Below are 13,951 nucleotides of genomic sequence, written 5' to 3' on the forward strand. Positions count from 1 at the left end.
GCGGTGGTTGTAGCACATCTGTGGGTGACAAGGATTCCAGCCTTTACCTACCACGACGATTGGCTGCTGATGGCGGGCTCGACACAGGCCGTCATCTCACATCTCCTGACTACGGCAGACCTCCTGCATTCACTGGAGTTTTCCATTAACGTGCAGAAGTGTCACCTGACTCCCTCTCAGACACACCCTTTCATTCTGGACACAGTGCAGTTTTGAGCCTATCTTCCGGAGGATATTCAGGCTACAATACAGATGTTTCAGCCTCTATCCTGGATTTTATCAAGACCGACTCTGAGGCTGCTGTGTCTCATGGCCCCCTGCTGGTACAACATGCCTGCTGGCATATATAAGCTCTGCAGTGGGATCTGAAGTCCCAGTGTGCACAATGTCAGTGGAATCTCTCTGACTTGGTCCAGATATCTGAGGACACTGCAGAAGATCTGCAGTGGTGGCTCGCAAACCACGATTGGGCCATCAGCAGCCCCTCTCTCCCTTCCTTATCCAGATATTCCAGTAGTGGCAGATGCATCACTTGTGGATTGGGGCAGCCATCTGGGGCAGGTGGAGTCAGAGGAGATTAGTCTCTGGGGGAGTTCCAGCTCCACATCCATCTGCCACTGAAAGCCTTCCTACCGTCCATCTAAAGGAGGTTGGTTCAGGTGATCTGATAGAGACTTCTAGTTGTAGATTCCTTACCTTTGAATTTCCCCAGGTGTCAGACTGGATCCAGAGAATTTTTCTTCGAGCAGTACCTGTGCGCGCTGTCAGGTGGCATCGGTCGACTCCGCAGGCGTCATTGGCGCCCTGCTCGCCGTGATGATGTTGCGGTTGTATACAGGTGCCATCCTGCTGATGTCAGTTCTTTTCTTTCCACGCCAGCCTACGTGCAGATTCAGATAAGAGCTACCTCAGTCATTTTTTGACTACGTCAACATTTTTTTTGTATTTTTGACAAGTTTGTGGATGCGTTGAGGGATGTCCCGCAAGACAGGATTCAAGCCCTGCGACTCCTATCACCGAACTCTCGGGGACGGATCCGCACCTCGTGTGCTTATGGTGTTTGGAGCGTGATCACGACCCGAAGTCGTGCTACGAGTTTCAGGCCATGAACCCGAAGGCTTTGAGGGAGCGGTCCCTAAAGCTCATGGCGGCCCGACACTCGACTCCGCTGCGCTCACGATCCCGTTTGGGAGGAAGATCTCGAGACCGGCTGCGGAGTCACCACCACTCTTCGTCCTCCAAGTCATCTGGACATTCGGGTCACAAAAAGAAGTCATAGAAGAAAGACTAGCGTTCTTCGACTTCACCCCGTCGTTCGGATGATACGACGCGGGAAGAGCGTTGACGCTCTTGGCCTCCGTCAACTGAGCCTTCTGGGTCGGCTCCGTGATTCCCTGACTTCCCGGGAGCCGGAGCCACCCCACCCAACTCAGAGTTTTACGAGGCCATGCGCCTCATTTTTGGGCAGTCCGACCCACCTTCTGAGCCTTCGGGCACTGGTGAGTTGGTTGGGGGTCCCTTCGGTTTCGAAGCCGTCGGCTTCGGCCTTGGCTCCGGAGGGCCCCCCTGGATCCAATAGCGGATCTGTATTGACGCTGGTCGTGCCACGACGACCTTCCCTGGCGTCGGATCAGACGTCGACGCTCCAGATGACGGTTGGACCCACAATCGACGTTGATCCCATACTCACACCAGATGACCCGGAGCCGGAACGACATCTGTCGATGCTGATTCCGTTCTCTATGGGCTCTCCTGGGCCCAGGGTTGATCCAGGCCCTTATTCTTGTGGGTATGGATACGGGGAGAGTATGGAGGGGTCGCTGGACCCTTTAGAATACCAGCTTGACCCCCAAATGCACTGGGTGCAGGATTTGGGTCATGCCAGTGGACTCCTCCCCTGACACTGGTATGCTCTCTCCTCCTAACGTGGCTACGGAGGAGGATGCTTTTTACTCTATGGTGGTGAGAAAGGCGGCTGAGGTCTTGGACCTCGAGCTTCCTTCTGTGGAGGTTCGGCCTAACATCCTAACTGATGTGCTTCATCTGGGATCTTCCTCTTCCAAGCCCCTTTTACCCTTCAATAAAGCACTGATTGGGGTCCTTTTGGGCTCCTGTGAATAGGACGTTTGCCCACCGCCATCGGCCTGCGCTGTCAGACCCAAAATTCCTGACCCAACACCCCACGCCTGAGAGCCTTGTCATCCAGGCTTCTTTTTCATCTTGCGCATTCCCTGCCGCACCACGGATAGGGAATCAAAAAGACTGGATAATTTGGGGAAGAAGTTGTTTTCTTCAAACAGTCTAGCACTGCGGTCCGTGAACACTGCATTCCTTTAGGGCCTCTATGCCCATACTCTCTGGGATACGGTCGCGCAAGTGCTGCCTGCAGTTCCGGAGGAGGCACAGGCTGTCCTGTCCCAAGCTGTAACAAATGGGAGGGATGCAGCTAAGTTCATGATTTGTTGTGGACTGGATACGACCGACTCTCTGAGTAGATCGGTTGCATCGACGGTGGCATTGAGACGCCACGCCTGGCTGAGAACGTCTGGTTTTTCGGGGATGTCAAGCAATCCTTGATGGATATGCCCTTTGATGGTACACGTCTTTTCGGAGACAAGGCGGACTCGGCGCTCAACGCTTTAAGGATTCCCGAGCCATGGCCCAGTCCCATGGCCTCGCGCCCACACCTAGATCCCAGCAGTCTGCCTTTCACCCCTTTCTTAGCTGAGGAAGGGGCGCCCAACTGCGTCCTTTTCCACTTGGCCACATACTTGCGCATGCTGTACAGCCCCTGTGTGGCCGCGGACACGGGATTCCACGTTCCCCGGGGATCAGGGAGCCAGCGGGTCACCCAGTCCACCCTACCACGTCCTCAGCCTCCAAGCCTTCCTAGTCCGCAGGTATATCAGGAGCCAGTAGGTGGCAGGATACACCATCACCTGCCCCAATAGCAAGACATAATCTTGGACAGGTGGGTACTCCAAATTGACCGAAGGGGCTACACCCTCTCCTTCAAGACATCTCCTCCAGCCATGCCACCTTCATACAGTCAGATATTGGAGGATCATATGGCGCTTTTCCGCGAGGAAGTCCAAGCCATTTTGGCCAAAAGAGCTATCAATCAATCAATCACTGCATTTGTAAAGCATGCTACATACCCGCGAGGGTCTCAAGGCGCTGGGGAGGGTGGGGGTGCTACTGGTCGAAGAGCCAGGTCTTGAGGAGTCTTCTGAAGGCCAGCAGGTCCTGGGTCTGTCGTAGGATGGTGGGGAGAGTGTTCCAGGTCTTGGCGGCGAGGTAGGAGAAGGATCTGCCGCCGCCGGTGGTTTTTTGGATGCGGGGGACTGTGGCGAGGGCGAGGTTGGCTGAGCGGAGGCTTCGGGTGGGGGTGTGGAAGCTGACTAGCCTAGAAGTGAAATAAGCCTTCTGAATAACTAATTTCCTGTCTGCTCTGTTGCCAAATGAGCCTCAGGGCAGAGGGTCGTGTTGGCCAGGACTGGGGGAAGCTAGGGTTGCATATAAAGGCAGGCAGCTTGTAATGCTGTTGCCTGCCATCCTACTGGAGGAGTTTGTATCACCTTTCTTTGGAGCAGGCATTGGTTCTGACCTCTGAGAATGTGGGATCTCACCTGCATGGGGTCTGAAACGCATCTGTTGTGGCAGGCTGGTTGATACCAGTTAGTCAGCATACTTAATAGACTAGTAGGTTTTCAGGGGGCACCTCCAAGGTGCCCTCTTGGTGTGTAGCTTAATAAATCTAATACTGGCATCAGTATGGATTTATTAAGATAAGGTGTTTGAGAACGAACATTAGTTTCAGTGCAGTCATCATGTAGCTGGGTAACTCGTAATGACCAGTGTCCAGTATATGATCTCAAAATGGCTGCCTGATCACTTGCAATATCTGGCAATGGAACTAGACATCACAGGGGCCTATTTGCTCAATATAATTGACCCTGCCTTAAGACCTGCTGTAGGGGTGACTTACATATGGTACATGCAGTGTATCTGATAGAGACTTCTAGTTGCAGATTCCTTAACTGTTGAATTCCCTCAGGTATCAGTCTGGATTCCGAGATTCTTCATCAAGCAGTACCCCTGGAAGCCATTTCGCGGCATCAGTTGACTCCACATCCGTCGGCATAGAGTTCACCAGATATTACGTGGCAGGTCCTATGTAGGCGCCACACTGACGCACTGATGTCAGTTCTTTATTTTCCGTGCCAGCCTATGTGCAGATCCGACGAAGAGCTACCCCTACAATCACTTTTTTGATTGGACTTATGACTTTTCTCTAAGCTTTTTTGACATTCTGGTGCGTTGATATGTCGTCACGGAAGGCCAGATTCAAGCCCTGCGACTCCAGTCATCGAATGATGTCTGTGATGGATCCGCACCTCGTATGTCTCTGGTGTTAGAGCACAACTTCGGGTCATGGTCGTGCTCCAGAGTGCCGGGCCATAAATCCGAAGGCTTTGAGAAAGCAGACCCTAAAACTACTTGTGGCCTGAGGCTTGGCTTTGCATCGCTCTCGGTCAAGAGGAAGGTCCTGGGATCGCTCACGGAGTCCACACTCTTCGTTGTCCTATTTGAAATCTTCTGAACGTTCGGTTAAGCCCAAGATGAAGTCAAAGAAGAGCAAGCCTTCTTCAACATCACCCCGTCCGTCGGATGACGCGAAGCAGGAAAAGGAGCGTGTAGGAGGCTGGCTCAGTATATGATACACACCTATAGGTGAGGCATCCTGTAGTGAGTCCAGGCAACCCTTAGTGATAGTGTAGGTGTCTCTAGCTAACCAGAGCTCTCATAGTTGAAGCTGTGGAGAGCAGCTGAAGCTTACCGGCATGGATTCGTGAAGAAGAGGACCTAAGGAAAGAGGTACCCAGGCGGGGCAGGAGGGCAATGCCCACCCTTCTTGGAGATGCTTTCCTGTAAGACGGTGGACGAAGAAGTGAAGCTGTGGAGTCCAGGCAATGCAGGAAGATCCCAAGAGTAGTCCACAAGCTGTCCGATGCCGGTCATCGAATTTCAGAGGGGTCGTTGGTAAGCAGGACCACCAACAAGCCTTGGCAAATGCAGGGAAGCATTGTAATATTTGCAAGATTTGTGGGGACAAGCAAGGTCCAGGTAGGTCGGGCCAGCCCTCAGCACGCAGGAGAGCGAGCATGAATTGATGGAGCCCCCAGCAGGCACAGGTAGTCGCAGGGATGGCCACGTCGCAGGAAATGCAAAGAGGATGTTGTTCTTGGAGCTGGAGGGTGCTGGACACCGGGACTTTTTGGAGTTAGGAAGTCTTCAGACTGAAGAGCCAACAAGTCGTGGCAATGACAAGCAGATGCGGTGCATAGGTGTTCCAGCCATGCAGCTCCAGCGAGGAACCACAGGCTTTCCAGTTGCAAGGAAGATAGGTCAGACAGCTGGGGAGTCACCACCTGTGTTGTAGAGCCTTAAAGAGTCCATGGAACAGCAGGATCCACAAGCTGGTCATCGTTGTTGAGGTGCCTTCAGATGCAGGGGAGAGACTCCTTTATTCCAATGGAGATTCTTTCTTGCTTTCCTAAGTGAAGGCAGAGTCCCAACGACTCTGGAGGATGCACGGCCAGGAGGGTGCAGAGGTTTTAGCAGAACTTGAAAGAAAAGTTGCACTAAGAGCCCTCCTACTGGTAACAGTCTTGCTCTTGGTTCCAGTGAAGAACAGCAGCGGTTCTGGTGTCCAAGTTGCAGAACTGTCTTGCAGAGGAGACATGTAGACAGTTTCTGAAGTCCTGCAGACGAATCTAAGGCCCCACCCTCAGGGGAGCTATTGCATAACCCAATAAGGGGGTTGGAGACTTACTGCAGTGACCCACCTATCAGAGGGGGTCAGGGACGTCACCCAGCTGGACTAACCAGTCACATGCTCCCAGGGGCCTCTGCTCATCTTATTTCCAAGTCGACAGAATCAAGTGGCCAATTGGCAGAGCTCTGTGCACCTCCATAGGGGAGGAGCTGGACAAGGGGGTGGTCACTTCCCTGTCCTTTGTGTGGTTTCACACCAGAGTAGGAACCCAGGTTTCCTGCACTGGTGCAAACCGGTTTATGGAAGGAGGGCACCAAATGTGCCCTTTAAAGCAGTCTGGTGGCGCTCAGAGGCACCCCCACCCTAGTCCAGAGACACCCATTTCTAAAGACGAGGTGGTCACACCTCTGTCTTAAGGAAATCCTTTGTTCTGCCTTCCCCTGTCCGAGTTAGGCTCAGCAGCAGGAGAGCAGAACAGTGTCTGGGGTCTGCAGCATCATGGGCTGGCATGCAGACCCTGCAAGGCTGTACAGCCAGACTTTGAGGGTTCACCTAGGGAACCCCCCCAAAGTACATGGTATCATGCAACTAGCACTGGAATTGGTGTAGTTGCATAATTCCAATATGTTTGATACCAAACATGCCTAGGTTCTGTGAAGCCATTTTGTAGATCCTGCTCTGGTGCAAAACTGTATGAAGGACAGAGGAGTGACCACCCCCTGTCCAGCTTCTTCCCTAGGGAGGTGCCCAGAGCACTGCCAGGTGGCCACTTGGTTCTGCCATCTTGGAAACAAGATGGGCAGAGGCCTCTGAGAGCATCTGACTTGTTAGGCCAGGAAGATGACGTCCCTGACCCCCTCTGATAGGTGCGTCACTTCAAAGTGTGACCAACCCCCTTTTAGGGTTCCTTAAGGGCTCCCCTGTGGGTGGGTCCTCAGATTCGTTGAGCAAGACTATCCGAGGAACTTTCTGGAAGACATCTTCTGCTCCAGGCCTCTGGAACAGCTGCTGGTCTGCTACGGAACTGAAACATGTCTGCTTCTGGTGGGAAGGCTCCCATTGCAACATTGTTTCTCCGGATCCTGCAAAAATTCTGCAACATCCAAGGCTGTGCATCCTCCAGGGTCACAATGACTCTTTTTGCACCTGGAAGCACGAAGAAATCTCCCTTGGAGTGAATGAGTCGCTCCCCTGCATACCCAGGCATCTCAAGACAACGTCAACTGGCAGGTGTGGGGTCTGCTGTTCCACCAACAGCGAAAGGCTCTGCTTCACAGGTGGTGAGTCAGTGGCTTTCTCTGGGTCCTGCTTGTCTTCTGTCCATCTTGGGAGACTGTGGGCCCTGCTCCTGCCACTGGACTGAAACTCCTGTGCACTGTGACTGTTGCACTTGCCAAGGTTTGACTCTTCCTCCAGGAGATCTTCAGACTCCAAGAAGCCCCAGCCTCCATGCCTCTGCAACTTGAAGATCAGCCCTTGTCCTGAAACTTCTGACACGTGGGACTTCTGTTTTGTGGTGCTGGTAAGGCCTCCTTGTGACTCCCTGTGTCCATCACCTATGGGTCACTTGTGGGGGCTGCAATTACTTCTGCTGGCCTTCCTGCATGCTGAGGGCCAGCCCTGACTCCCCTGACCTTGCTGGTCCCCAAAACGTTGTAATTACTTTTTTATCTCCTGCTTGCATTTGCCAGTGCTTGTTGTTGACCTGGCTGGTCACTGACTCTCCTGCAATCCGGCAACTTACCATACTTATCTCTGCTGTTTTCATCTACTCCAGCCCCAAGCTAACTATCACACTTACCTTAGTTTGGTTCACTATTTCGCATTCTACTTTCTTAGTATATGGTTTGTCCTTGCCCGCCACCCCAATAGGGCCCTGTACATTTTATGCTATTTCTTTTAGTTATTTTCTGTATATATTGTGTGTTGATATCTCCAAAGGGAGATACACCAATGCTAGTCTAACAGTAGTGCTGTAATAAAGAATCCTTTATTATTGCAACACTTGTGCAGTTCTTTCTTGTGAGTGAGTTACTGTCTGACTACTGTGGTATTGCAAGTGCTTTACATACCCCCTGGATAAGCTTCAGCTGCTCGCCTCCACTACCCTTAGAGAGCTTTTGTTATCTGGACACCTATTCACTATTACTAAGGGTGGATTTAGTATAATGTGCCAACCTATAAATGTACACCATAAACTGAGCTAGCCTCCCACAGCTGCTACCATCATCAATCACGGGTAGTCTTCTTATCCACGCTTTATTATCTTTATGATCACAATGCTGTGGTCACTTCCACAGACTTGCTGAACTGTTCGTACATGGGTTTTCACTCTTTTAAAGGAGCGAGTAGCTGTATCTTAGATACTGCTGTTTGCCTTTAACACTGATTGCTCATGTTACATGTCTTTCTTCATCCCATGTTTGTATGGTTCCTGACTCCTGATCAGTGGTTCCTCTGTGAAGTCCTAGTGCAATATGTTAAGGCTTACATGCCTTTTTGTGTATGTCGGTCTTTTCACAGTTTTCTAGACCGCTTCTGTTCTCAGAGCATACTTTTCAGGGTATAAAATGTATTTTTACTCCTGCGGTCATGGGTGAGTTTTTACCCGTGTTCCTACCGGTTTTGTATCCCTTTTCTTACAGTTGTCTTTTCACCAATTCTTTTCCTAATGAGGATGTTCTTCCTCATGGGCATTTTTTTCGGGTACTTAGTCTTTTTCTCCACTATTATATCCGCTTTCCTTCTGGATCAAAGTCTTCCAATGTGGTTAAGTTGCTTATGACACATTATTGTCATGTTAACGTGGATGAGTGTATTCTGTGCTCTACTATGGATGAACTTCTTTCTGTGCTTTCCTGTTTTATGGTGTTATTCACCTGTGCGTACTTCCACAGGTTGAGCTGTTGTAGAATGTTGTTATTCTCCATCATTTTTCTTCTTCTCCTGTCTATTACTCTTGTTCTCGACCGGTTTAATGACACTTGGAGACTTTCGAGGGTCTCAGCTCGCAGCCCCTCCTCTGAGGTTTTTATGCTTTGGTATCTGATTCCAAGTTAAGGAATCTTTGGCTAGATGTCTCTATCAGACAAACAAATTACTTACCTTCGGTAACAATGTATCTGGTAGAGACAGGATCTAGCCGCAGATTCCTTAATGACCCTCCCCTCTCTGCAAACGAAGTCCCACTGTGATCTTTATAGATTTTATATTGGAAAGCTACACCTAGGCTTAAGACTTAGATGCTATTGCCACAAGGGTGTCTTTCATTTGAAGCACACGGTTTCCATTTCCAATTTCTGTTGTGGCTCTACGTTTTGAGCGCAGGAAATAGTCACGGAAGAAACTGACATCAGAGCGTCAGCGGGGGAGTTATATAGACTCCATTCATGTCACAAACAACATCTTTATGAAGGCCCGCAACTCCCTCTGCCGACGCCCAGATGTACTGGGGGTGGGGTGGGGGGGGGAGTTTCCGGATCCAGGATGGCCCCTGAGGAAGACTTTAAGTTAAGGAATTAGTGGGTAGATCCTGTCTCTTTCAGATACATCGTTATCAAAGGAACTTGTTCTTTAATGCGCTCAACTGAAAATGAACCCTAAGTACAATTAGCTGTTCAAGGAAAAAACACATCTTAAGGTAATTGTTGAATGTGACAGTGTTAAAATGGATAATTCATCATCATTTAATGAGCTCTTGACTTCTCAACACATGATTGTGGAGTAATCCAATCACATACAATTTAACAAACAGCTTACTTATTTTTTGTGATATTTTATGTAACAGATTCGAAAAGGGAAACAAACTCTTCCAACAGATGCCCATCCAGTGACTTGTGACAGCTAGTCAAAATTCAAAGCCATTTGGTTATTCTGAGTCTGTAAAATTCAAATGTGTATCATCTTGGTAAATTCATTTTTTTTTTGTGCACAGGCCGCTGCACTCATTAAGCTGAAAGAGTGTGAGGACACCCATCTTGGAGAGGAGGTGGACAGAAACTGGAGTGAAATTGTAACACAGCAATATCTCTTTGACCGACTATCACATGAGGTAGTCTACTGAGCTCTTTGTTGAATATAATATCAGTAATTCATTTAACTCTTGCAATTCTTGATACAAGAATCCATGCCAATTTAGGACCTCTCTGCCATTGTACGTTACCCTCTCTGGTGGCTGTTGCCATCAGTTTATTGTACTAATCAGTAGCTCCGAGTTGATTGATTTTATATCGTGAAAGCATAGAAAAAGAAAGTATAATATGAGACAGCACCAGATGAATATTTTTACTCAGTGCACTCCAAGCCCTCTCAGTAGCATAGAAAGTTGTTGATGTAATGTCGACTTCATCTTGGCGATGTTTAACATTCAAAAAACTTTGTTCCTGATGATTTATGATCTTCTGGAAATGTTGAGCTTATATTTTAGAAATGGTGTGTGCTTTAATTAATAGCTTTACTCCAAATACAAAATAATTTACATTTGATGAAAATGTCTAGGTGTTAAAAAGTAGTTATATTTGCTAATTAATTTTTAAATAGCACCTTAACATTTTGGTGTATATTTGTGTGATGAAATTTGATAAAACATTTTAGAATCTGAGAAAAACACAAACCTAACTATTGAATTTCCACAAAATAATACACAATTACCATATAAATATAACATCTTTTGTTAATTCTACATACGTTCCTCACAATGAAGAGACTTAACAATGGATTTAGCCATTTGATCATGCTTTAGTGTTTTGAATATTTTGCATCTAGGGAAGTGGTAAAACAAATATGGTAGCCAGTATAAAGGATTTGTTTTAACTATTTTTTTTCTTTCAGATTGATGCTTTAAAAACGTTCTCAAAGGCTGAGATGGTTAATTGGTTTAAGTCTCATAGAGGACCTGACAGTAAAGTCCTCAGCGTGCATGTGAGTATTCTACGGTGCTGCATGTGTTGCAATAAGATTTAACCTTTCAGGATAATTGATGGGGCCTTCAAAAGTCAACAGAAAGTTAAGGAGTTCTCCACTCCACAAGCACTGTCTTTATACTTTGTCGTAACCTTATTTTTTAATTTGGCTTTATTGCAGAACAACTGCATTACATCTGAAATTTACAGTAGAATTCATACAGTATATATGTTTCACCATTTGTCCCCCCCACTAACATCCACCTTACACCTTGTGACTAATGTTGAATCCATAGTAGTCACAGATACAACAAACATGCTGACCCTCACCTGCGATAACATTATACTCTTTACATACTCACTGACCCAGGTTGATCAACACAGGTAAGTCATGTCAAAGAGCATACATCATGCTTGATCAAATAGTATTCTTAAAGACCCAGTGTTATCCGACATATGCATGGGGCTCTACTCAGACATCCGCAGTAGGTAGGCCCATAGAGGGGCAAAAATGTCTCTTGGCCTTGGCTGGGAAGAATCAGTTCCCAATAAGCATCCAGTTGTGCATTACAATATGTCGCATCACAGAACCAATCAAAAACGCTACTTTCCTTTCATAATGCTCTTTCTCGAAGAAACTCTCTTTAACCACAGATTCCTTACCTTGTGAATATTCCCCAAGCATTAGACTGCATCTGAAAACTTCAAAGCAGTAATCATGTGCACTGGTAGGTGGCATCGGGTTGCTCCAGGCCAATGCTGTTCTGCTCTGGAGATGACAAACAGAGCTGCATATACATGCCACCCAGGCACATTGATGTCAGTTGCTTTCTTAGGCTTTGGTGCCCTCAGCCGCAGAGCACATCGGCAAATTGACATGACAAGTGTGCAGGTGTCTAGAGTGGGACCTTTTTAGATGGAAAAAAAAGTCCAATCAACAGAACTGGGAGGTGGGAGAGTTGGTTAGGAATCTGCAGTTAGTTGGATTATCCACCAGAAAGAGTGTTAAGGAAGGTAGGTAACTTGTTCTTCTGATGATTACTTCTAACTGCAGATTCCTTAGTATGTTAATAGATACAATAGCAGTAGCTCACCATGTGGTAGGTCTGTGATGAACTGACTCATAAGAAAAAGTACTGGGTGGCCAAGAAGGCAAAATACCCATCTCAACGGATCTGATTGTGGAAGCAGTAATGCTTCGTGAGTGTGTGTATTGATTACCATGTATTAACCTGACGAATCTCGAGAGCAGGTATTTGGTGTGCTAATGTAGTGGTAGAAGCTTTGATTCTGGTGGAATGAGCCTGTAGGCCTTCTGAAAGCTGCTTCTTGACCAGGGAGTAGCAAATTCTGAGGGAGAGTGTAGGAAGTTGGCTCTGTATATACTATCTCAAAGTGAGTGATAGTGTGCACAGAGTCCAAGGGTTCCCCTTAGAGGTTGATAGTGGCAAAATTAGATAATACTAATCCTCTATTTTGTGGTAGTGTGGTCGAGCAGTAGGCTTATCAGAGGGTAGTGTTAAGCATTTGTTGTACACACACAGGCAATAAATGAGGAACACACACTCAATGACTTAACTCTAGGCCAATAGGATTTATATAGAAAAATATATCTTCTTAATTTATTTTAGAACCACAAGATTCAAGATTTTAGGTAAGTACATAAAATGCAAGGTACTTCACATAGGTAAGTATAGAACTTTGATTTAAAACAGTAGTACACACAATTTTGTTTAAAATGACAATAAGCTGTTTAAAAAGTGGACACTGCAAAAAACAACAGTTCCTGGGGAAGGTAAGTTTGGTTAGTTTTCTCAGGTAAGTAAAGCACTTACAGTCAGTATCCTGGGCACAGGCAGCCCACTGTTGGGGGTTCAAGGCAACCCAAAGCCACCACACCAGCAACACAGGGACAGTCAGGTGCAGAGGTCAAAGGAGGGCCCAAAACACATAGGCGCCTATGAAGAACAGGGGTGCTCCGGTTCCAGTCTGCAGTACCTGCGTCCTTGGGGAGCAGACCAGGGGAGTTTTGTAGAGCACTGGGGGGTGGGGGGGACACAAGCACACAAAACACACCCTCAGCGGCACAGGGGCGGCCGGGTGCAGTGTGCAAAGTAGGCGTCGTGTTTGCTATTGAAAGCAATGGAGGGACACTGGGTCACTCTGGTGATGCAGGCAGTGCACAGGGGGGGCTTCTCGGGCCAGCCACCGACTGGGCTACAATGAGGGCCGCCTGCTGTTCACTCCTGCAATGGTAGGTGGTTCCTCTCGGTCCTGGGGGCTGTAGGTGCAGTGCTTGGTCCAGGCACCAGGTTCCTTTGTTACCAGGCAGTCGCGGTCAGGGGAAGCCTCTGGATCCTCTCTACAGGCGTCGCTGTGGGGGTGCAGAGGGGTCGACTCAGGGTGTCTACGTCGTTGGAGTTGCCTGGGAGTCCTCTCTGCAGTGTTTGTTGTCATGAACTCGAGCTAGGGGCGTCGGGTGCAGAGTGTGAAGACTCACGGTTCTGGCGGGAAGTGAGAGTCTCTTTAAAGTTGTTTCAAAGTTGCAAGTCTTTTGCTGTTTCTGAACAGCCCTTAGAGACCTTCCCTGGTCACAGGGCCCTTGGTACCAGGGGTACCATTTACAAGGGATTTATCTGTGCACCAGGGCTGTGCCAGTTGTGGAGACAAAGGTACAGTTTTAGGGAAAGAAAACTGGTGCTGGGGCCTGGTTAGCAGGGTCCCAGCACACTTTCAATCATAACTAGAATCAACAAAAGGCAAAAAGTTAGGGGGTAACCATGCCAACAGTGGCATTTTCCTACAACAGTGTTTTCTTTCATGTGTGTAAGTGCTGTGTGACCACAGTGGTACTGCATGAGCTTTGCATGTCTCCTTGATAAGCCTTGGCTGCTCATCCACAGCTACGTCTAGGGAGTTTGGCTTCTAGACATTGCCTACTTTACACTACTAGGGGATACCTGGACCTGGTATAAGGTGTAAGTACCCTAGGTACCCACCACACACCAGGCCAGCTTCCTACATAAATGACATGACATCTTACACACCAGGAGGAAATCCTCAAAATAACTCTAGACAAAATGACGTAAACAGCCAGTCAAACATTAACTGTAGGGAAGCTCTTCTCCAGATCAGTGATGGCTGGTGCGTTAAAAAAAGAACTGACGTCCCCATGCCTTGGTGGCACCTATATATTACTGGGACGTCATTCAGGCACTGACAATGATGCACGTAGAGCCGATCGACACCACTTGACAGTGCATAGGAGTGC

The 13,951-nt window shown here is 48.1% G+C and overlaps 1 protein-coding gene across 1 annotated transcript in view; it reads left to right on the top strand.

The window, feature by feature from the left end:
- Positions 1-13,951, top strand: part of NRDC (nardilysin convertase) — a 780,134-nt gene that overhangs the window by 722,466 nt on the left and 43,717 nt on the right. Inside the window, exons 29-30 of the mRNA XM_069232676.1 lie at positions 9,714-9,830; positions 10,610-10,699. Coding sequence (XP_069088777.1) covers positions 9,714-9,830; positions 10,610-10,699 — 207 coding nt within the window. The remainder of the gene's footprint in view (positions 1-9,713; positions 9,831-10,609; positions 10,700-13,951) is intronic.

This window comes from Pleurodeles waltl, chromosome 4_2, assembly GCF_031143425.1.
Source record: "Pleurodeles waltl isolate 20211129_DDA chromosome 4_2, aPleWal1.hap1.20221129, whole genome shotgun sequence".
NCBI classification, from domain to species: domain Eukaryota; kingdom Metazoa; phylum Chordata; class Amphibia; order Caudata; family Salamandridae; genus Pleurodeles; species Pleurodeles waltl.